Below are 24,734 nucleotides of genomic sequence, written 5' to 3'. Positions count from 1 at the left end.
GGTGCTTGCGCAGTCTACCCTTACACCTTCATAGCTCTGCTTTACTCCTGTCCTTTAGGGACATTACTGGTCTTTTGGAAGTGCCCTAATTGCTCGGACTGAAATTATTTTAGAAAAAGTTTGCGTGGGCGAATTTTTGTTATATAGTTGTTTGGGGTTTTGTTTTTTTTTTTTGTCTCCTTCCCTCCCTCCTTTTTCTTTAAATCGGGGGGGGGGGGGGGGGGAGAGAGAAATATTACCACGGTAGTAGATGAGTGCTGCACAGACTGACGTCTTGTCAGATCAAGAATCTCACCTTCTGGACAATTTGCAATTAAGAACCTACGGGCGATGGGGATCACCTTCCCCCTCTGTAAATAACCACCAAAATGCAATAAATTCATTAACTTAAAAGAATCTGCCTTGTCAGTCAGACTTGGGAAGAAGATTATTTGATTACAGATATTTAAGGCCTAAAGTTTGCTTTCAAGATAATACAGTTTCCTATCAGTATCTCTTATCTAAAGGCAACACTTAGCAGTAATTGCTGTTGCATTGTTAAGGGTTACACTGTAAATAAATACAAAGGTATTTACAGTTAAACCTTATTACCTCGCTTTTGAGCTGCGCTTCCCCTCCAAAGCAATCATCTAATATTCAGAAAACACCTTCAGCAGATCGAATGAACCGGGGGGGTGTGCGGGTGTGTCATTTTATAACGTTGGCTTAAAATATGTTTATTTAAGTATCGCATAGTCTTTGCTTTTTCGTGCTAGTACCTCTACAGAGATTACCGGCCTTATTTATATTCATTTGTTTGCTAAGTCGGGTGAGAGAAACTCAAAGGCTCCATCGTCCGGTTATGGTAAAGCTGAAGCGAAGGACGAGCAAAGCTGAACGCCTTCGCTCCCGGGGGCGCGTTTTAATCGCAGCTCCCCGTTTTTCACCAGTAAAGGGGAATAAAATGTTACCTATTCCCGGTCGGGCTGACCTTCCGCTCCCCACCGTCCCTCTCCCGGTACCGAGCGGGGGGCAGCTGAGCTGGCGGCTCCCGTCTCCCCTCTCCCTGTGACCGGGGTTGCCGGGCCAGGGGTACGGCGGGGCTTTCGCCGCCTCGCTCGTCGCTCCCCATCCTTGGAAAGAGGAGCCCCGGCGGCGGCAGCTCCCTCTGCCCCCGGCAGCTAGGTTGGCCAGCGAGGTGGCTGCACGGTAACGCCATTCCCGCCTCCCCCCCCCCCCCCCCGCCCCCCGCCCGGTATTTAAAATAAAAATTAAAGAAGGGAGAGGGTAGAGAGGCGATTGCATGTGCTATTTGCCTATTATTTTTGTTGCGATCAGGCGCCGGCTTTCCTGTATTTTGGGTTTTCTCAGCGGTCTCCAGCGGTAGGGTGTTTGTGGCGAAAATAAATCGGAGGGAAAGCAGTTGTTAGCTCGGCTTGTTTAATCACCCGTTGCATTGTCAGTGGTGCTGCTCGATTAGGGGAGCTGGGGGGTTTGGGGGGGTGGGGGTGCCTGTGCGGAGCTTGAACAAGTGCCGTGTATAATTACTACTAATGCCCCGGCCGCCCCGGGGCGGCCCGCTGCCCTCCGCGGCCCCGGCACCGCGGGGCGGCCGCGCAACTTGCGCTCCTCGCGGCCCTGGCTGCAAAAGGGGCGGGTGGAGGGGGCTCGCCTGGCCGGGGGGCGGCTCGCAGTCAGGGAGGGGGCAAAGGGAAAGGTCCCGCTCGGCCGCCAGGTAGGTCGTGCCGGGATCCTCTGCCCCCGAGGGGATCCCTTTCCTGAAGTGACGTGCGCGGTCGCGGCGGAGGTCACCTCCCGGTTCTCACTGCGACGGGCTGGTTGAGCGTGCTTCGGCTTGGGTTTTCAAAAAATCAGCATTTTATTATGGTTACCATTTTTTCCTCCCTCTCCGCACAGAAATTGTTCACAACGAAAATAACATTAGCGGTGCTGAGGGTCCCCCCGGTAGGCAGTGAATCGTGCGGGCTTGGCAGCGGGAGGCGGCCCGTCCGGCGCGCAGGCCGGTACCGCGGAATACTTGCGCGGCGCTGCGCGGGGCTGCGCGGAGGTGGGCCGGCCGCGCCGCTCCGCGCTCCGCAGGGCCAGGGCCTCCGGTGTGAGACGTTGCTGCTGCTGCTGCTGCTGCTGCTGGGGGAGAAAGGCCCGGCGGGCTTGCTAGAAACCTTCCCGGGCTGGGGCAGAGCAGCGGGGCGGGCATGGAGCAGGGCGTCCGCCTGCGGGCAGCGCTCCTGCCTGTAAGGCACGAACTGCGGGCAGCGGGGCCCAGCGCGGGGCACGGACCCTTGTCCCTCTTGTGCTTCCCTCCCCGTGAGAGCAGGAGGCAAACCCGAGCGTCCCTTCTGACCTGTGATTGTCTCCCAGCAGAACTGGGCCTGCCCCGGACGCCAAAAGAGATGCGGTCCGACCCTGCGCGGAGGTGGGCACGGGACGTGCGCCCAGGCAGCAGCTGAAAGGTGCCTCCGTAAGGCCTCTGCATCTTTGGTGGCAGCCCGTACAGCGAGCAGGGACGCTCGGCCCCAGCCTTGCCTGCAGAGCGGTCCATTAGGTGCCAGGTTAGCACGGCGCTTTGTCTTGTATTTTTAGCTCTACCTGAATTTTTTAAAAACTATTGCTTTGCCTTTCGTCTAGGAAAAAACCCCCACGGTGTTTCTTTTTTTTTTTTTTTTTTTAATTCATTTGAGGGACCACTCCGTTTAGCTGGTTCTGGTGGTTTCTTACTTGTATTCGCTCATCTGTCACTTAAACTGAGGAAAACGTGGAGAAGAGGCATATTCTCCTTTCTAAGTTTCCTCCTCAGAATTTCTTCTTAAAGCAATTACAGTTCATATTATGTTCTGCAAAGGTCATAACCAAAAATAGCAGAGAAGGGCATGCAAATAGTTGAGAGGACATGGATTGAAAACCTTTCCCTACCTCCACAGGCCAGGTCAGATGGAGAACGTGGTGAGACTGTGTTGTGGATGGAGACGTTAAGGGTATTTTTCCAAATCGGCGTTTTACAATATCTGGGGCCCTTTCTGATAGCCACGAAGTTCGGGAAAGGCGCTTCGGAGTTAGCACAGGAATATTTTCATAGTCGGGCTTAATTTTGCAACGCTATCGGTAACCCTGGGGTTGCAGCGTATTGACCAGCCGGCTGTACTCCGGCGGCACGCTGTCCTCTGCCCTCGCCTCCCAAAAAATACGCTGCTGGAGCGGGGCGAACTTAAAGCTTCGCTCTGGGCTCCGGAGGCTTTGCTTGCACGTTGCGGGCGAGTCGCAAACGGCGCACGCAAAGGCCGGTGCGGGTTTTGCGGGAGGCAGCGTGGTGCCGCCGCGCAGAAAGGAGCGGTCGCGCACGGTCGGGGGCTGAGCGCGTCTCGGCGCCCACGTGAAGATGAGCGTGAGGTAACAATGCGCAGTCTTTATTACGTCGTCTTGGATTGCGTAGGCAAAAGCGTGCAGCGCCGAGGCGCGCACATGGCGCCGCTGCGCACAGGCAGGTACGGGAGCGCTGCGGTGCGGCTCCTAGAACCGCTCCACCATCCTCTTCCCGAAATCACCCATTTCAACAGCAGCCGCTAATTGAACATTCGCTTTCAATTAATTTCGCTTGTAAAGTAATTTAAACCCCTCGGTGTGGTCAGTCCATTTTCCCCCGGTTCCCTGTGTTGGGGCCGGGCGTGTTGGCCAAATGCTTCCGTCCTTTTAAGATGCGCGGGTAGGTTTTTTTTGGGAGGGGGATGAGGAGCGCGGCGGTGGGCGCCGTCGGGGTGCCCGAAGCCGAGCTGTCGCTGCGCGGGGGCGCAGGTGGCGCGCCCAGGCGCGCAGCCGGGGTAGCGAGAAGGGCGAGCACAGGTTTACGCGGCCAGCTGCGCAAGACGCGCTCCGCGTCGACCGAGTGGGCCTGAAGTGTGGCGTGAGGGAGCTGCTGGGTGCTCCCCTGGGAGGTGCATGGGTTTCTGTCCGCCGGCATCTCGCACACAAGCTCACGGGCTGGGAGGATGCCACTTACTCTTCCCGTGTGGGTGTTTTTTTCCCTTTTTCTTTTTTTTTTCTTTCCTTTTCCCTTCTGCCTCGCCTCCCCGGCGGCTTGTCTGTGTTGTGAATCCGCCCCAAAGGTGGTGCGGTGCCGCGGTGAACATAGCCCTCCTGGTTTAATTACGCTGGGGCTCATAAAGCCATTCGCTTCTTTCCAAAGTAATAAACAAACGTCGCGTTAGGTCAAGATTGATGGTGTCCATGCAATAAAAACGGGCCAGGTCAGGAAGGAATAAAATTCAATCAGAGCTCGCGGAATCATTTTTCAGGGGACAGAAAGACAGAAAAGGAGACGGGGGTCAAGGGAGACGATGTCGCCATTCACAACACACCAGCCGGGAGGGAGGAGGGCGAGGGTTAACGAGCGATTGTTTTTTATCAAGCGCAGCCTAATTGAACGAAACAATAGCCGCATCGGCGGGGGAGGGCCGGCTCCTTGCGCGGGGGAGTCTCTCCGGGGCCAGGCTGCAGCCCCGCACTCCGGCGCTGCGGGAGGCACCGGGGAGCCCCTCGCAGCAATGCTGCGCCCCCCCCCCCCCCCCCTTAAAACTTTACACACGCACCTGGGCCAACGGGCAGGTCTCCTCGTCCTAGCCCGGGGGCTGGCAATGCAGACAGCGGTAGCAAACGGCCGGGTGCTTAGGGGAGGAGAGCAGGACCCCCCTCATTTCACAAGAAGGCGTTCTAAAAGGCCTGCTTGGAGGGCCGGAGAAGTAAGCCCCAGTTCTCCCGAGGGTCGCTCCGGCTGGTCCGGCAGGAGCAGGGACCCTCGGTGTCACTTGCAGCTAACCCCTCTCCCCCTGGGTTTAGTTTTGGTGGGAACGCTGCTGGCGTGCAGAGATTCGGGAAGCGGCTGCGGAGGTGGCATTTGCTGGACGCCCGACGGGCAGTGGGTGCCGGGCGCGGCGGAACAGGGCCGTCGGGGGGCCGCGGTGTGCAGGGAGGCGGCGGCGGCACGGCCCTGCAGGGAAGCCCCGGCGGTCCGAGGGGCTCGTTTTCGTCCTGACCCGGCCTCGCCTGCTTCGCCAGCCCGCCGGTGTGTTGTGCTGCGCGGGCCGGGGAGGCAGCCGGCAAACGCTCCCTCCCTCCGGTGAGCCGGCAGGGTGTTTGGGGGGGATTTCTCCCTCGCCCCCCCCCAAGCAAAGGCATCTGTTGCGCACACCCCCGCGACCTTCTAGGCCCGTAACTTGCGCCTTCCTTGGTATGCGTGTGCAGCAAAATAATAGCTATTAAAAAGCACTGGGATGGGGGGGAAGGCGGCCCGGGCTACCGGTGAGAGCTCAGCAGCTCTCCGACTGAATGGGAATTGGGTGGTCGGCAATTTTTTTGCCCCCTAAATAAACACAGCTTGAAACGACTTGGGTGGGCAGAAGGGAACAATTTGTGAGCCAGAGAGCGAGCTGGACAGGCAGCCGGCCCGCGACTTACCTGCTGGAGACTTTCACCTGACCTTTAGGTGTCAGGGGGCTTGGTTGTGCAGTGTATTACCCCACATTCAGGTCAGCTGCTTTAGGCTGCGTTCAGCAGAATTAAAACAACAATGAAACCCCCAAACTGGAATCCCCCCTCCTTTCCAGCCCCCATCACCTCTGGGGAGAATGCAGGAAAACCAACACATTTAGAACCATTAACTCTTAAAATAGCTGAATTTCCTCCAGTAGAAAAAAGGCAAATTATTACACTCATGAGTTCAGGATATTTATATATTATATGAATCGATGAATAAACAGGTCATATCGCTACAGCCGTACTCCCTCGGAAGGCAAGCGCTCGGTTTAGAAGAAACGCCACAGCCGTTTTCCCCCCACCGTTCCTGGAATTTATTTACTTGCCAGAACATTTAAGCGGCCGAGTTTAATTTTTTTTAAAATAAATATTTGAAATAAGGAAAAAGAAGAATGTTTTCCATTGAACGATAATGTAAAAGTACTGATAATATCGTCCAAAGCAGAAAAGAATTGTTTAAACAATGTCGGTGCTTGCAAGATTGCCCAGTACAAATACATTCGCACTGCCTTTTTGATGCGAGTTTCTACTGGAACTCTTTTTCTGTATATATATATATGTGTGTGTGTGTGTATAGATACGTATTTCCCCGCTCGGACTGTGTGGAACAGGTCTGCAGCTGGCAGCTAGCGGAGGGGCATGTCGCCCTGCCAAGCCCCGTCGCCCTGGGACGGGGGTGCCCGGCTGCCCGCGTTGCAGGACGGGGCGCAGGCTGCGGGGCGACGGGCAGGAGGAGCCGGGCGCTCCCACCCCTCGCCTCTGCCAGCGAGAGGCTGCTCGCCGTCTTCTCTTAGAGAGGATTTATGGAAGCGCTCGCGGCCAGCGCTCCTAACCTCGCCTCTCAAGGATGGGACGGATTTAAAGCCGAATAACGAATTGCAGAAAAATTACGGCTTTCTCCCGACGCCATTCCCCGCCCCCCAAGCGCTCCCGCCCGGGGGGGGGGGGGGGGGGGGAGACGGAGCGCGGATAGAACCGGTGCGAGCTCATTAGCAAAGCAAAGGTTGCAATTAGAGGCTGCTGCTGCGAACCGACCTCTCCCCCGCCCGCCTCCCCTAGCCCCCATCACCAAATAATTGCAAAGTATCTGTTGATGTTTTTCTTCCACCCGTCAAAACGTTGGAGCTCTGCCTGCTCCAGCGCTCCTTTCTGGGTTTGTTGTGTCTGGAGACAATGCTCCGCCAGCGAACTATCAGAGGTGAAGGGGGGACACAAGGGGAGGCAGGGAGCGCGGCCCTGCGAGCCGGCTGGGGGCCTCCCCTCGCTTCCCACCCCTGCAAACCTGCCGCCCAGAGGCGGGGGGGGGCGCGGTGACCCCCGGCCGGCGGGGCCGGTCCCCCTCTCCCCGCGCTGCCCCGGGGCAGCCCCGTGCCCGCCTTCCCGGCCGGGCGAGGAGAGGGAAGAGGATGTGACCCTTATGTCCGCCCGGGGAGACGCGGCTGCTTTATGTGCAAGGGGCGGGGGGGGAGGCGAGGGGCTCCTCCGTTCCTCCAACTTACACCTAAATTTTATTTTTCTAAATACACCTAGAGCAATCGATCCGTCTCCGTGCGCGACCAGAGCTGGCCGCGGAGCCATTTGCCACCACCTCCCTACCCCGGGGTGTGCGTGCCCGAGTAGCGGGTCTGTTCCCCCCTTTGGTTTCAGCCTTCGGGCCGACGCTGGGAGCAGGAGGTGTATTTTTAGATGGCGCTGGCGGTTTTACTCCGCGACCCCGAGGAAACCCCCGTCGCTTTGTCTCGCCGGCCTTCCGCGCCGGGGCCGGGGAAGAGGGCGGCGGGGCGGGCCGGCTGCGCCGCCGGCGGGCCCTGGGGCAGGGCCGACCCCCGCCCCGGCCCTCTTGCAGAGGTGGCGGGGGCTTGTGCTCCTGTGGGGCGACCCCGCCGCAGGCCCCTGCCACGCTGCTTGCTCCCTGCGGGGATTTTGCAGCCCACGAGTGGCCGGTGGTCCCGAGCGCCCCTGAAAGGTCTCAGGAGAGGGAAAAATAATTAGAAATAATAATAAAAAAAAGCCAGAACCCAGGCTTTCGTGGCAGTTTTACCTTTGGCAAGACAGGCTCCGAGGGAAGGGCAGCGGCCCGCACGGCGCAGGCGAGGGGCTGAGTTACGGCTGCGAGATGTGGGGCGGCGGGCGGCGGCGCTGACAGGCGGCGGGCGCAGGGGAGCGAGCCCTGCCTTAGCGGCTCGTAACTCCCGGCGCTGCGGAGCAGGGAACCGCAGGCAGGGCCAGGCCGGCTCTCCCCAGCGGGGCCCATCCCTCCGCAATCTGCTGGGCAGGAGCTGGGCCCGCTCGCCTCTCCCTGCCTGCCTGAACCCCTCCTCCCGACGGGGCGCACGCCCGGGCAGCCCCCCCCCCACGCCGCGCCGCCACTACTATCCCGCTTCTCCCCGTAGTAGCGGCGCAGGGTAACCCTCTCCGGTTCCCACGACGCGGTGGGACAGGCTGCCGGGCGGCGGGCCGCCGGCAGGCTCCCCGGTCCGCGCTCCCCTCCGCGGCCCCTGGCAGGCAGGGCGGCCGCACGCTGGCCCCGGCGAGCAGCCGGCCTTTCCCTGCCGGTGCTGCCGCTCCGCAGCCGGCAGAACCGGGCTGAGCGTTTCTTGGGCGTGCCGGCGAGCAAAAGCAAAACCCACCTTGCCGTTTGCTTTGTTCGCTGCTGCTGCTGTTGGTGGGACGCTTGTGAAAGGCACGGGAGGCTGGGGGCATGCTCGGTTATTTACTACTGGAGCTGCCCTTTTAAATAAACGAAGCTGTAGTGACCCCAGATGAGACATGAGACGGGCGTAGGGGGGACAGGGGGGATGTGTCTTTCCGTACCTGTACGCAGAAAACGCTTGACGTACACATTAAACGGATGTACAGAACGTTAGTCTGTAACTGGTTTATTACCTACATATATAGATATCATCTCCCTAAATCGCCGCGTAGTTTTATTTTTATTTCGTTTTCGAGAAGTGATCCCGTGGTCATTGCAAAGAGCAGTACTTCAGGAGGAATTCAAAATCGGGCAGGAAGGTGGTGGTGAGGAAACCGAAAAGCAGTTCAGACCTTTGCCAAACTGTAGAAAGCAGCAGGGCAGTGCTGGGACGCACGTTCTGTCCTGTCACGACCAGTAGCTTTTTTTTTTTTTTTTTACAAAAGCAGCAAAAAGACATCCAGCACAAGGTCGCCGCAGAGGGACCGCTTGGTCTAAAACCAGTTTTTGCCTTCCCATCCCTTTCCCCGCTCGCTCCCCAATATAGAGACCGAAAACGGAGAATAAAAGTGCTTCTCTTGAATGCGCCACAGTTAGACATGCCAAAGAAAAAAACCCCTGAGGTCGAAGGAAAGCTGGCAGCTTACGTGGAGGTTCCCAGCCCTCTGCAGAGATGTGTGAACTAATATTCAGATGTACCAGCAAGCCTCCCAGTGAATCACTGTAAGCAAAAAATAGTTCCCAGCAATACCAAAATACCTTGTCATACAAGTGCTTTAATACTTTTTTTTTTTTTTTTTTTTTTACTACGTGCGCCACCAAAGATTCGCCACCCGCAGCCCGTGACCGCTCCTCCGAGGCGCTGCAAAGGGGGCAGCCCTCGGTGCGGCTGGGCAGGCGGAGGTCGCCCCTTCCCCGCCGCCACCCGCCGCGGCCCCGGGGCGGGGGGGGCCACCGCTGGGCACGGGGGGAGCCCCTCGGCCGTGGGGGTGCGCGGCGGCGGCGGCCCGCAGAGCACAGCCGCAAGCCGTGCGGCCACGCGCGGGTGGGTGCCCGCGGCACAGGGGGCGAGCGCGTACTGCCGGGGCCGTGTAGCGGACCCACGCGGTGTGAAGGCTGCGAGGGTGGACAGCTGATGCAAAGGACACGCACCCACGGGGAGGGGGTTTATTGTTATTCTACTCTAAAAAAAGGCGCAGCCGCGGAGTCGTACCCGTTCGAGGGGAAAAGCACCCCAGGAGGCCTTGTATAAATATACCCACGCGTGGAGGTGCACACGCGGCGGGTGAGTGGCAATGTGTGCGTGACGCCGCGGGGAGCTCCAGGGACGGGACGTCCGGGGCGTCCGTGCCCCGCTCGGCGTTGGTTTGTGCCGGATGCTCCGCGGAGACTGTGCGTGGGGGCGGGAGAGCCTCACACGCGTGGGGCGCTGCTTGGAGCGAGCGCAAGAGGGACGTCTCCCCTCTCCGCTGCTCCCCTCCTCTCCACCCTGCGAGGGCGCGTCCTCCGTGCACCTGTAGGAAGGGAGCCCACGCAGCGGCCGGGCTCCCGCGTTCCTCTGTCCCCGTGTGCTCCTCCTCCCTCCCGCGGGGACAGCCCCGAAGGAAGCGGCTGCCCCGGCTGCCCGGGCGCGCACCGCTCCGCGCCCCTCCGCGCCGCGCATTTTCCCCTGCGCCAGGCGCACGAAGAGCCCTCTCTCCCCGGCAGCCCGGCTCCTCGCAGGCTGCTCCCGGGCCCCGTCCCGAAACCCCCGCGCCACTTCCATCACGAAGCCGCTCCTGGGCACAGCCGGAGCCGCTGCCCCCCAGCCCCCCAAACCCCATCGCCCCCCCCTTTTAACAGGGGTGTTGCCCCCCATACAAAGTGAAAAAGCAAGAGGTGCACTCGGAGAAGGTGTACATCTGCTGTGTATCTTCCCCTTGCGTATCTCGCCCCTTGCTCATTTCAAGGCATAAAGCTAAAATGATGGGAGTAATTGGTGGGTGGAACATCCTCAGCCAACGGGAAATGTATGGGCTCGATGACCTCTGGATAACCCGGGTACCTTGGCACGAAAAGTGCAAAAATATTTACTCACCTTGAAGTTTCTATTTTTTTTTTAAGCTTTTTTATTTATTTTGTTTTTAATTCTTAAAATCATCTTTTGAGATGGTTCAAGCTCCTGTCCGAGGTCTAATTATAGTAAGCAGGAAGAGGATGGAAGGGGAATGGGTTGATTCGGCGGGGGGGGCAAAACCCAAAACACCCTAAACCCGTGGATCGGGAAGGTGCTGGACAGAAAGGCTGTCTGAGACTCATGCACACTCTGAAATGAAGATCTGAAAAACGCTTACAAGCCCCCTCTGACTGGTTTGAAAGCGATTCCAGCAATTAGGAATTAATTCGGCATGGTCGAAAGGCGATTTCACTGCAAGTTATATCAAGTTATCCAAACTTTTACAGAGTTCAAGTGGTGGAAATGGGCTGCTGGGGTGGAGGTAAGGCTGCAGGAAAGAAAAACAAGGAGTGTTCAGGAAAGGCAGAAGAGGGGAAGCCGTGAAGCAAGGGCTGGAGGGATGGTGAGCCCACATTAGCGCCAGAGGTTTGCTGCTGTTGTTGCTGGAGGAGAGAGGAGGTTGGGGACAGGGGATGCTTTTGTTTTTCAAAGAAGGGGAGAAAGCACTAAAAATGCGCTGGAGGTCCTAGGTAATAGAAAGATGAGTTTTAATTAAAAAAAGGAAATCAGTGGGCTTGCTGGCCGATCAGTACTTCAGGTACAGTATTGGGGCAAGGTGGAGGGGTGACCCCTCCCCAGTTAATGGCAGGAGCCGGAGTTAGCCCCGGCAGGGCTGACCCTGGGATGATGTGTGGGGCGAGAGGGACTGGGAGGGTGTGGAGGATGGACGTGGGGATAAAACTGGGCTTTCATGCACAGGCAGGCCAGCAATAAAACCATCATGGGGAGGGGTGGCCGCCCACCCTGGCCCCGGCAGCTCATGGCATTGCTGGCTGTGGGGCGCGCCCCCGGCATGGGTCCCGCGGCGCCCGCCGGGCCCAGCCAGGGCTCAGGCATTGGGGTTGTTCCTCATGAGCTCCACGTCGGCGTCCACCATCTCCCTCACCAGCTCCTGCAGGGAGGGAGAGAGGCAGATGAGGGCCCCAGTGCAGGGGAAGAACGGGCAGCACGTCAGGAGCACCCCGGAGCACAACGAGCCCCCCCCGGCCCCCCGCAGCAGGATAAGGAGGAGACGGGGCTTTGCTGGGCTCTTCCCGCAGCGGCCCTGGCCCTGGCGTGTGTGTCAGTGCGCTGCTGTGCACTGGGGGTGCCCATCGCTGCTGTGGTGGCTGCTGTCTTCAAAGCAAGAACCCAGGCAGGGTCACCGAAAACGGGATTTCTCAGTGTGCCCGAGTCACCCCACACAGAGGTCCCCCCCTCCTTTCCCCTCCCCGTGGATTGCTTTTAGAGGACACGAACACCCGGCAGGTACAAAGCACGCCAGAAAGGCCACTCACATCAAACGTGACTCTCGGCTTCCAGTTCAGCTTTTGTCTGGCTTTGGTACAGTCCCCTTGCAGAAAATCCTGCGGAAAAGAAGAGAGAGGTGCTGTGAGAAGCGTCCACCTTCCCCACCTCAATGGCCTCCCCGTTGCTCACGCTTCCCCGCAAGCCAAGCACGGCCGGGGCCACCATCAGAGTCTTCGGAGGACAAAATATTTCTCTTTAAGACGCAATTTTAGTGGAAGCTCATATGCCTGTAAATCACCAGGAGGCAGCATCCTTTCACCAGGCTATTTCAGACCGTAAGAGTTATTCTTTGTTTTTGTGTGCGCGCGGGGTTTGAACTCCAGCCTTATGGCCGTATGATGGTGAACATTTTATAAGAAGTTGTCATATGTCTTAGTCATGCTATTGAACGAGCTGTTTCAAATTCTTTTTTCCCCCATTTGTTTAAGTAATGTAAATCACAGAGCAAACATGACAACTAGTCTCTTTCAAATAAAAACGTGATCACAGACAGATGATGCTGAAAGACTGTTATGAATATGGGTAGTAACATGCAACAGTAGTAAACATCCAGCTTTTAAACTCCTACATCTTTTTTTCTATAGTGTTTTGAGCATCCACATGGAGAGAGAAGTCTTAATAACTCATAAATGAAAAGAAATTATCTTGAAACCATTACAGAAACCAAGACTTTGGTCATATTCACCTTACTGTTCAAGTATTCTTAAAAGTGCTACCACACCAAGACAATCCCACAACCAGTCATCAAAAATAACGTACCAAAATTAAACAACAAAAAAAGCTCCTTTGACTGCATTTCTGACTGAATGAAAAAACTGACTGCATCTTCCTTTAAAATTCGAATACTGTGTTTAAATAGTTAGCTTTTTTAACTGTATGTGTTGATTTAATAAAATATATCATCTCTCCTCAAAAGCTTTGTTTCTCTGTAGCAGTAAATACTAAAATTATATCTGTCTAGGTTTAAAGAAAACCAAACAAAACCAACTTTGTTATAGAACTACAAGGCTAAGCCTGAATTTTGCTCTTGCATTTGACTTTATGGTGGTAACACAGCAGGCTGTCCAGAAAAATGCATGGACTGCGTTTCTTCTCCCTCTTCCACTCTCTGACCAGTGGTGGAGCTAACGAGCATTTGCTGGCTGTAGTTTTTTTGAGTGTACTGCCCGCATACTACATTTTTCAGATGCTATCTTTTGTGCATGTGTGGTTCAGGTCATGTTAACTTCCAAAATCACCTCATCCTGTGCAGTAAAATGTAGGAAATTCTTCTTCATAATTGTGCTCCAGAAAGCTAGACAGCTCGCTTCCAGGAGCAGAGGAAATCCACCAAAGGAAATATTGCACTGAAGAAGGGGATGTGGAACAAACACGTCTGCCGAAACTATTCCAGGCAGCATTTTTACTAGTTCAGTCTTTAGGCTAAAAACATTTCAGCCTGCCTTCAGAAAAGAGTAAACAGACGGATCAGAACAAAATGATATGAAAATAAAAAAATGCCATGATTTCCTTAAATTAGACTAAATGATTTCCTACTGCAGCTCTATAATGGGTTTTTAGAAACTGCAGCAGACATTTGAGGCCAAGTCATGCAAAACCGCATCAACTTGAAGGATCCCCTGGAGGGTCGTGTGAATATGGATTGCAAAATCAGGTTTGAAATGGGAAAGACGCCCACTAACTTTGATAAAATTTGGATCAGACCCTAATGTGCTCACGGAGGTATGCCTTTTATCTGGAGTTCGGTTTAATTTACATTATATATGTGTGTATATATGTGCCTGGAAACAAGGAAATCCTTCTTAAAGTAATAATTTCAGTATAAAAACAATTGCCTTTTATTCAGTCCTAATTCAAGCCATTAGCTAGAAGTGAAGCGTTTTAATACCACCTAGTTTTAAGTCATAAAAGCCATATCATAAAACTTAAGAGTTTCATTTTTATAAATGCTGTGTAAGTAATAATTTTACATCCACAATCTTTATATCAAAAACATCCTTTGAAACTGAGCCTTATCTAGGATACTGGCTTCCCGTTTAAAAAAAATGGACTGGGAAGAACAGAGTGAATTGCCATTGCCTGCTGTATGTAGCTGCATTCTGCTGTTGAACAGCTTGGGAGCAGTCTTTTAACTTTCTTGGACAAATGCTTTTTGTTAAAACAGTTTATCTAAAAAAATACTTTACCTAATTCCAGCCCTTCATTCAAAAACATAAACACTCAGCTGCTGAATAGGCCAAAGTAAGGTTGGGGGGAGGTTGCAAATCAGTAGAAGTGAAGTTATTTGCAGTGCCGGATTATACATAGAGATAACACAATCAACTAGTGTATTAAATCCATTTAAGTATAAAAAAAAGTATTTTTCCTTTAAAAGTTCACATGCTTTAATAATGATGCAGTAGAGCTATTATGGCATAATCTGTGAGCAAAAAAAAAAAAAAAGAGAAAAAAGAAGATTTAATATATATGATAATACAAATTCCCCAGCTGACTTAGGTTAAAAGATTTTAAATGGCTCTCCTGAAGAAGTTTGTGTACTTTTGAAAAACAGTACTTTGTAGATAGATTTACTTGAAAATAGCATTATGGACAAAATGTCTCCTAGGCACTTTTTAAAAGGTTCTCTCACAGAAGTTACTAGGTACAGAGATCACATGAAACCATAATATTAATACACCATATTACATCTAAATTCAAGGTTTGATTGTATTCTTATTAGTCAAAGTTTCAACACTGAATGGAAATGATGACTGGAACAAAGCTATTCCTGATTAAAGGATTGTATTGCAGTCATGTTTCCTGTATTTTTCTACAAGTAGCTCATAATATGAAAACAATAAGGTAATTACAATAAAATAAGAATATTAAAAAAGCTTCTCTTGGAACAGAATGACTGCTTGTTTATATTATTTAAGTCTTTCACTGAAACCAGAGATGCATCTGTCAGGCTTCCAAAAGGAAAAAGTCCACAAAAAAACCCACAACCCAAAAAAACCTCTGGCATGCTCATCATTAAAGTGTATTGATTTCTCAGTGTCAGGGCTTCACTTTCTGGAGGTACAACCAGATCAGAAAGTAAAGAAAGAAGAGGTGAGGTTCCACTGGAGAAAACCTGGATTTTTTTTTGGGGGGGGGGGGAGGGTGGGGGGGGCATTCGGGGGTGTTAAACAGCTGCTGCTGCTGAATGTAAACTGCCCAGTATCCCTATTCCTGATGGAAAGGCACCTGATGAAATGACACCACTTCATGTTTTGTATTCCTGCAGGATAACTTTTTCTGTGGCGTTGTGCTTTCCATACTGACAGGAAAACAAAGCCCTTTGACTCTGCGAAAACCCTGAGGATTTAGATACTGAGCTGAGAGTCTGCAAACCTGAAAACACTGATGAAGGCTTTCTGTTGTTTTTACAGTACTCAGATCATGAACATAAAATTAAGCCTTTGCTTTTAGTTAGCCATTTTGGGAGGAACAAGCCCTTATTTTCCATGCAAATACAGTTAACACAGGTGAATAATAATGACAAGTTCTACCTGCAAGCTAAGAGTTGGAAACAACATCCAGGTAAATATTTAAAGGGAAGGAAGATGGAAAAGACAGCAGTCAAATTCTCTGTTGCCACTTAATATGAGAGTAAACTCTCCTACGGCTTTATATGCACCTCACTGTCATATGATTGCCTGTCAGAGAAAAGAACGAGTTTATCTGATGTGAGTTTTTCTGTTTTACCTTTTCTGTAAATGAAGCTGCGTAACTGTGTAGAAAATACCCCATTATTACCAAATCTGATTTTATGATTATTCAGCTTTATTGTCCAAATGCATGCACACAAATACATGCAGATAAGCAGAGAGAAATTTGTTATGCAATGCGGTAAGGCATTTTTAAAATTGGTTTTAAAACCATGAGACAAAAATTTAAAATACTTTAATGTAAATATCACATTTCCCAGACTCTTGTTCTGAGTGTCATCACGATTCCTATTTTGACTCGCGCAGTGATTGATCTGGTTTCACTGTGCAACGTATCACTGTCTCATTCAATTAACTTTAATTGAAAATTTAAAGCCTGAAGACAATGTGAGAAAAAGGAGATAGTGTGGCCTGAAAGAAGGCCAAGGCTTCCTTTATTACTACAGCTCAGCTGATTCCCTTTAAAATGTGCCTTCACTGAAGCCAGCGCCGAGTGCCAGCTTTTGCTCTCTCTCGCACCAGAATAAAACTGAGATCAAGTCCTCAGTAAAACACCTGCGATGGAATTGTGCCCAGCTCCGCTTGCTGCAGCAGAGACAAGGCTTTACCTCTAAAAATAAACAGACTTGATCTAAGCACACAACAGTTTTACTGCATCTGAAAAGCGGCCAGCGTTACGTTCACAATCGGCACGACCTCTTGGAAGATTATTTGTTACATCAGAGCTCCCATAAGCAAAGAGCACAGACCCAGCTCGGTGGAGGCTCTGGCTTGCGTGTTTAGTCTTGCACTCTTTTGCTTGAGAAGTTTTACCAGGAAGAATTTCAAGAGTCTAGGGGCCAAAGTTTCCTGCAAACCCTGCTTGTGTTATATTTTCCTTATTTCCTTCTTAAAACCGTTGCCTTTCAGCCTTAACTCATCCCATTAAAAGAAAAAATAATAAACATAGCTACTTAATTAGACAACGTTAGCTTGCAGTTTTGCGTTTTCACCATTATAGAATCATAGAATGGTTTGGGTTGGAAGGGACCTTTAAAGGTCATCTAGTCCAAGCCCCCTGCAATGAGCAGGGATGTCTTCAACTAGATCAGGTTGCTCAGAGCCCCATCCAGCCTGACCTTGAATGTTTCCAGGGATGGGGCATCTACCACCTCTCTGGGCGACCTGTTCCAGTGTTTCACCACCCTCATTGTAAAAAATTTCTTCCTTATATCTAGTCTAAATCTACCCTCTTTTAGTTTAAAACCATTACCCCTTGTCCTATTGCAACAGGCCCTGCTAAAAATTTCTCTCTCGGTAATGTATCTATCAAAGTTTATCTTACGAAATAGTCTCCCCTTTTGTGCACTTTGTGGAGCATTTTTCATAGCAATTTTTAATGAGGGTTCACGTAGCACATCTCAGCAGTAACATCAGCCCCACAGGATATATGGGTATCTGCTGCAGCTCATTGCTCGGAGAACAGCCTTGTTAAAGTGTTTGTTGCAAATAGTCAGGAGACTGCATGCATTGCTCACTAGGCAGTTCCACCATCACCCTTATCAGCCATTCGCTAGTGTCTTCCTGCACTTGCCACCAGGCCCGGGGACATCGTGTCTTAACCCGGATGCAATGTTGGAGAGCAGTTTCTGTGACTGCAGCCGAGCTATTCCTTGTGCACTCCATTAAGAAAAGTAGTAAGAGCTCACTAAGTCAGAGCTGTAGAGCCTGTAAACATGCACCTTGCTCGTCCAAAATTCAATGCATGCTTCAGCTAAGCTCGGATCAAACCCCAGAAGGAGTCACAGTAATAAGCACTGCGTCTGCTGTGCACTGCTCTGTAAGTACTTCTGGAGAGCCACGAGGCAGAGCGCGCTGGCTTGATTTCTTTGCGAAGGGTAGTGTTTGTTATAATATCTATAGTAACAGGGAAAAAAACAGTATAATCATAAAGCAAGAGACTCCTATCTCCATAGTAAATACGAGGAGACCGAAGATAAAACATATCAATGAGCAAAGCCCAAGCCTAACGAGGAACACAGTAAACATCTTCAGGAATTTAAGACGAGCTGTAATGTGTTGTCGCTCGGTTTTCATTTTTTCTATCCACTATTCTTAGAAAAGCAAAGTTGTGGAGCAGTTAGGGTACCAAGGGAATAGAAGAATGCCAGTGAATTTGGTTTCTGATCTAAATTTGTTTTAATGCAGCATGAACAGACTGCTTTCCACTCTTGGGTCAGCAGTCTTTTGCAGAAAGACAGTATTGTTTGCAAAGAACCACAGGAAAAGGCAAAAGGCAAAAGCAACCAATAGACTGAAACTCACGTGTAACTAAATGCCATTTAAAATAAGAGGCATAATGTTTTTTTCCCCTAGCACGTTTTCCTATGCAAATCCCCTCCCTATTCAGAAAGCTCCATTTTTACTAAAACCATGTCGAGGGGGAAGGGGAAGAACGACTTGAGGAAAGGGCTGATTCTGCGCGGTGCTGAGCCCCCTACACATCTGACAGACCTCAGCAGGCTGCAACTGCCAGGCATCTTTAGGGTAAGGTCTTATCTTGGGATTCCGCTGCACTCCAGCAATAAGGCATCAACACAAGCCGCACAGTCAATAAAACCTGAGCACAGCCTTCGCTTTTCCGCCAGGGACCAGGGGCGTTAGAACAGCGGCTTTATCTTATCGGTTTGATAATCTTTAATTTGACCAGCTTCCAAAGGGTTAAGGCAAATGAACTCGGAGCGGCAATAAACATTAGGGCGATAATAACAGTAATGGAGCTCCTCTCCCTCATCCTCCTCTTCCCCTCCCTCTCCTGGGCCTTTTCCACTTCGCTGCTGCCTATCAGGCCAAACCGAAGCTGAAGCCAGACCTCTCTTTCAATGACAGGGGGTGATAAGAGACGCGAAGAAAACAGCAAGCTGTCTGGTCTGCTTAGGAAGTTGGGGACGGGCGGTATTGTCCGTCAGCGGGGCCACGCGGCGGCTGGAGGCCGGGAACAATGCTCCGCTCTGGGGAAATGGGCTCACTCAGCGCCGGCCCTGGCAGCCCCACCGACACCGCAGATAAAACGGCGAAGCAGGGGGAGCCGGCCCCGGGTGCCTCGGGAGCCTTGTCGCCGGCCCCTAATCGTTTTGACGGAGGCGGTGCCCCGGTTCATCGACGCGAGGCCACAGCCCGCGCGCGTCCCTGGCAGGAGAGCATGTGCAGACCTCAGACACGGTGCAAGCGCCAGCGGAGCTGCAGGCACAAGAGCCCCTCGCAGGGCTGAGCATTACTCAGACCCGTCCATTTGCCAAGTGAAGCCTGAGAAGACGTCTTGGCCAGTGCCGTCCCTCGAGCCAGATAAAATTCCTCCCGAATTACAGCCCGATACGCCTGAAGCCAGTGCTGAATTTCACTCGCTTTGGATCCGGAGCTGAGCTCGCTCATCAGGAGCCGTCCCGCACAGGGATCGGCGTAGCTCTGCACCAGGGCACCCCGCAGCATGTTGGGCCACGAGTGCTTTTCAGGATCCCAAGTGTGAGGCAGTCTGAAGGGTGTTCCCCCTGCAGCAGGGAAAGCCCCGCTGATGCAAAGAGCAAAATTCCTGCAGCTGCCTGCGGTGAGGCGGGTGCTTCCCTCCCTCTCAGTTTGTCCCGAGGCCCAGTTCTGCGCTCCTGGGAAGATCTGAAAGGTGTTCCCCAGCTTGGATGCAAGTGTAATTGTAACCTCAGCTCACGGCTCTGCAAAACACCGAAGAGGCTTCCAAATGGCGCGATCGTTTCTAGTTCACAGGAATGCCTCTGCTGAAAACGCAGGGAACTTCTGGAGGAGAGGAAGAAGATCAAACCCATTCCATTTGGCATGTACAGACCATAATTATGATAGTTCAGGTATTAGCGCTGGACACTTTCTTTCTGATATGGCCTACCCAGTCATCCAAACGCACACATCACAGCTAAAAATCTTCAGCATGTTTGCTAAAATGCAAACTAATACTTAAATGCTATATGTTATTACGAACCAAACTAAGCTTTTCCAACTCTTGTAACAAAATAGGATTGCTCTTTGCAAATGCTGGTTAAAGGTGGTACCAATCCCACTGGCCGTCACTGCCCTGTAGCCTGGCTGCTGATAGGAAACAACGTGTGAGCCGACCCTTGCGTGCTTCAAGCTAACCTGAGTGTAAAGAGGTGTCTGAATAACCTGGATTTTGCACGACATGGGTTAGAAGCATTTGTGCATTTTCTCTTTACAGCAGAGGTTTTGGGGAGGTTGTATGTGAGCGTGTTTCTTCAGGCTCCCTGGCCAGATGGTAGAGAGAATGCCCGTATGTCACCTTCACATCAGTAAAAACGAAGACCCTGTGAGGGATGAACCTCTTTCATATGGCTGGAGATCAGCTGCAGTATAGGAAAAGAACAGGTTCCTTCTCTTTTCACTGGTACCTCCAAGTCCTGCTTTTGTTCACTATTAAATTTGTTTTCTTCTTGCTTCACCACGGCCTGTTCTCTACTCTGACAACAATTTTTTTCGGGGGAGACTTAAGATAATCATGTCTTCATCATACATGGTTTTATTGCCACACACAGTATGTATTTAGGCAAGGGCATGGTACCTTTTAAAATTATTAAATGCAATTCTCACAATTTTTTGAATCCACTCTGATTATTTTTCTCATCACTCCCTACTCTTCACATTTTCTGCAAACATCAGGAAATCACTCTGTGAAGCTGTTTGATTTCAGCGGGCTTTATTGTGCAGTAACGTCTGCATTTCTTACTGGAAGTGGAATATGGCCCCTAGGGTTAGCTGTCTTCACTGACTGACATGTCAAGATGAATAGGAAAACTGATAACCCCGGAAATCCATGCTGCAAGGCTACTTAGTTTCTTCTCTTCTTCCACCAAAAAAATACTTAATTTATAACAACTTATATTGGAAATGTTAATAGGTTTAGTTGTCATTGCTAGTCAAATACCAAATGATAAGCAACAAACCAATAAACATTAGGACAGTGATCTTGTATTCTACCTATAGGTATTTATCTAGCTTTAGAGCATTAAGCAGCAATTTAATGAATGCAGGTCTATGATTAGCGGGATATTACTACTCCATAGGATGAATTCTTTATCTTGTACAGGATGCATTGTTTGTGGTGATTTTACTACCCCTATGGATATTCACATCTCTGAAAAAATCAAGGCATTTGTTATGTTAAAATCAAAATGATACTAAATTTTTTTTTTTGGAAGGGTGTGCTGTTATATTTGCCCTAATAAAAATATTAATTTACTCAAAATGTCATTTTTCATCTAAAGAGCGTATCATCAGAAAATTCTAACCCACCTGTAACAGCAATTGCTGTCTTTGCCCTGTGCTCAGTGCTCATCTCACTACTCTGAAGGCTTGGCTGTGACTCAGGTTGGGCAGGAGAGATGACACTCCCTTCCTTATCTATTATATTGATATATGAACCTCTGTCCCCCTGAAGCTTGTGGTAAGACTGGGGGGCAAAAAGCACAGAGAGGGGATGGACACTTCTCTCTTCCTGTCTTTCTGCCCACTAGGGATTGACTAGTACAAAAGAGCATGGAGGATGGTTAGACATTTCTCATTGTTTGAAAAACAGTTGTAAAATACTCCCTCCCTGCAGTATGGGGGATGAAGAAGGGAGCTGCCACTTCTCTGGACAAAGCAGTTACGTACTGCCTTTTACTGCTGGCTGTTTTTTTAGAAGCAGCCTCCCTCTGTACGGTCATAAACCTGACCTAATTTATGGGACGCATCACCTTCCCCTCCACCCCTCACTGCATTCCAATTTCTCACTAAAACCCCCATCTGATTTGAAAACCCTTTTCAAGACACAATATATGGAAAGAATTTAAGCTGTGAAAAGCTTAAAGGGAGCTCATGAGCTGAGGCTTTGTTAGCCAAGGGAAAAAAAAATCCATTTCAAACATAGTATATGGAGGGGACTCAGGACAGGATACCATGGGGCTCCTGTCTGCACAAGTGAAGCTATCCTTGCCCGAACACCTCTAGTTACAAAGCAAGCAATGGTCCACAAAAGGGTTAAAATAAAACAAGGTAGGATAATTTCTGATTCTGAGTGCGTCCCAAATGTATTCTCCAGCGCGCTTGATAGAGAAGGAAGTCCAAGCAGTGGCCTTTCACATGACATCATAAAAGCCTAATTTATCACCAGCCACCAAACATCTAGAAAATCATAACATCCTTTCAGGAAAACCATGTGCAAAATAATCAGATTTACTTTGATGAAAGCTTTAGTGCTTGAGTCCAAGCAGGACGCTACAAAGAATAACCCTTTGCAGGTACTGGCATACAACAAAGCAGGTCACATTTAATGCTTCAAACTCACACTTTATCCATTAAAAGGCTTATGCATTTCCTGCCCATAAACAAACGTATTTCTGTTCTGCATGTGTGTTCAACCAAGACTGCTAAGATAAAACACTGGTCACTGGTAAGTCCAGGCAAGGTAGCCAGCTGAATATTTCCTTTACAGATTAAAAGCATGCTATTGCTGCAAATAAAGACATTGTGCTCGCCACTCCCTTGTCTCACAGTCCCTTGCAAGTGTGTTAGGGATGTGGGCTGAGTATTGCCGCAGCATCTGACAGCTTTTGAAAGGATAAAGCCCTCCCAGCACACTCAGCATCACGGCTACGCTGAACTGAGGGGTGCATTCCACCTGACAACCTCCAAAACACTTTGCAAAAGACACTCCCCTCTGTCTAACCAAGGTTCTCACTGTTGTGGCTCTTCTGCATCATCATTTTTTGGTGGCCAGTGTAACCTGACTGTCTTCATTGAAAAATACTGCTCAGCAAGCAGTATGTTGCCGTAAAATCAATTGGTTTCACATTTGCAAATGAAATCAAAGTCTGCTTTTTGTGTTGATTAGGTAGACAAAACAGACCACAAAGCAATTAATGAATGGCTACAAATACCAGCTACATGGCGTTGAAGATTTTTTTTGTCTGTAAAGTAAGTTGGTTGGTGTGTATTTAAAGACGCACAGATTCCAATAGCCATTCAGTTCACTGATCCTGCTGCTTAATAATCTGACCCTTAGGCTCCTGCTGGTCAATGGCCACAGGTTCTTCTGGTTTGACTGGAAAAATAACCGGATTTTCCACACCATTCTTGGTAGTTTGTTGTTGCATGTTCTCTGATCTTGGTTAATAAAAATAACTTCCTATTACATTTCCTGCACAGGAAAGCCTGGAAAAAAAAAAATTGTAGTTTTTCCTATTCTATCTTTCACTTTCTCTCAAAGCAGACATCCAACCCACCACAAAATCTTCCAAGAAATTAATAAAATTAATATAACTATTTCCTTCGATTTTAAAGATCAGTATTTTGTTCTCTTCCATCCTTCCCCTTCCTTAGTATTTAAGTTCTCTCACTTTCCATGTTTTTAAAACTTGTTGTTTAAATTTTCCCATGTTTTGGTTAATTTATTTTCCTGTAAAATCCCATTTATCTCTTTTTATTGTAAGATATTTTTCTTTCCTAATTTGATGTCTCACCCAGTCTCTCTCTTTCACTCAAGCTCCTCCCATTTCTCTTTTGAGCATCATTCTCCTGTTCCTCCCAAACATCCTCTTAAACCTGGCCTTACTTCCCCATCTCTCCTTCACCCTCAAAATATGTCACCTCACACTGAGATTTTGTTCTCTTCTCCTCATTTCTGCTATAGTGATCTTCTCACTTGAATAATTTTCCATTTTTTTCCCAGGTATTCTCTATGTATCCTCACAGACTTGTTCCTTTTTCTTTTCCAGTGGTGCTCCATCACATACCAGTGCCAGCTTTCTCTTCACTCAGGTTCTGAATTTTGTGTAGAATATTGCAGGGTTTGGGAGACAATTTATATTACCACTAACACAGCAGAGGTGTTTCAGCTGGCAGGGCTGAAACTATGTTGAAATAAATTTTAAAAAAGCAAAAAGACTTCCTAAAGCTTACAGTGCCAGTTTCAGTAGGGGTAAAAAGCAGATTCATTTACTGCTATTACTGTTCGCAGTAGCTTCCTATAAAATTCCACAGATTTGGCAGTGCGTTCACCATATATACTTTAAAAGCATGCATAATATGCTCTGTTTCTTTCCAAAGCATCACCAAATGCAAATACCACTTCTTGAAATCTGTCCTCTCAATGACCTTCTTCTCTTAAACACTTTCAATTAAATAAGAGAGGAATTTTTGATCTGTTACCAAAAAATTCTTCATTATTTCACCCTGAAGCAGTCAAATATGAAAGAGTGTTACAGAAGGAAAACAGTTAGCATTTTCTAATGGTCCTGCCCTACTTACCAAACCTCCTTTAGTTCCACAATTAAAAAGCAAGCAAACTAGTCAGACATACACAGCAGTAGGCATGGGCTCAGAATACTCCAATGCTTTCACCTGTATAATGTTTAAAATACGAGATGCCTCATCCATCACTTGATTCTTTTAGAAGGAAAGTGTCTCTTGAGACCATTCACACAGGAATCGTCTGTTGCTAAGTTTCGATATGAAGGACAGAGCTGTTCCTCAGACAAGCAATCCTACTTTTCATTCACATTTTGGGAGGGCAGAGATGCCAGGTAAGGGTCTCATCATACATTGCGCAAACACAGAAATGGCAGCCTTTCTCTGAAAATCTATCAAAGTCAAACATCACCTCCTGGAATATTCTGTTAGAATTCATCTATGGCTCGCATCTCTTTTCCAGTGCAGGTCACCAATAAACCTTGTGGCTTGGTTTACTTTGTTTGATGTATTCCAACGTAACGGGCAATACATATGAACACAAAGCCATGAATGACAGAATTGTCATGTATCTACTGAGAATCTAAAAAGCAGCTGAAGAAAGCTAGATAAACATCTTGGCAGCTTCATTCCACTTGTAACCTGAGCAAGACTTCAACTAGATGTAATACCATTTAGACAAAATAGAACTGCTTCACAGCAGCACTACAATGACTATGAAGGACCACCAAAGAAGAAAGATACAGATTTTTATATAATTAAGCAATAGTAATGACATTACAATGGCAATAAAGCACTGTCATCCCCATTTTACAAAGCTCGGAGGCAGGATGATTTAGGGACTTGATCAACACCTTGGAATGAGAGGGAGGAGCAAGAAGAGAACCCAGGCTGTATCCCCCGCTTCCCTCTGATATATAGCTTGGTACAGATAAAACAGCCGAAGCATTCACATCACAGTGCACCTGGCATAATTTGCCCTGAATAAGTCCTTGCTGTTGATTTGGAGCGAGCAGCCCCCCAGCAGCAAACTGCTCCAAGGATGAGTGGGCACATAGCACCTTGATGCAGCAGGTGA

At 49.7% G+C, this 24,734-nt stretch overlaps 1 protein-coding gene across 1 annotated transcript in view; it reads right to left on the bottom strand.

Moving 5' to 3' along the window:
* Nucleotides 1–10,897: 10,897 nt before the first annotated feature.
* The window catches only part of GMDS (GDP-mannose 4,6-dehydratase), a 433,748-nt gene continuing 419,911 nt past the window's right edge, over nt 10,898–24,734 (bottom strand). Inside the window, exons 10-11 of the mRNA XM_050891480.1 lie at nt 11,711–11,779; nt 10,898–11,325 (exon numbers count right to left, since the gene is read on the bottom strand). Of these exons, the coding sequence (XP_050747437.1) occupies nt 11,263–11,325; nt 11,711–11,779 (132 nt within the window). The 3' untranslated portion in view covers nt 10,898–11,262. The remainder of the gene's footprint in view (nt 11,326–11,710; nt 11,780–24,734) is intronic.

This window comes from Gymnogyps californianus, chromosome 2 (assembly GCF_018139145.2).
Source record: "Gymnogyps californianus isolate 813 chromosome 2, ASM1813914v2, whole genome shotgun sequence".
Classification (NCBI taxonomy): Eukaryota; Metazoa; Chordata; class Aves; order Accipitriformes; family Cathartidae; genus Gymnogyps; species Gymnogyps californianus.
This window is presented reverse-complemented; position numbering and strand designations above follow the sequence as displayed.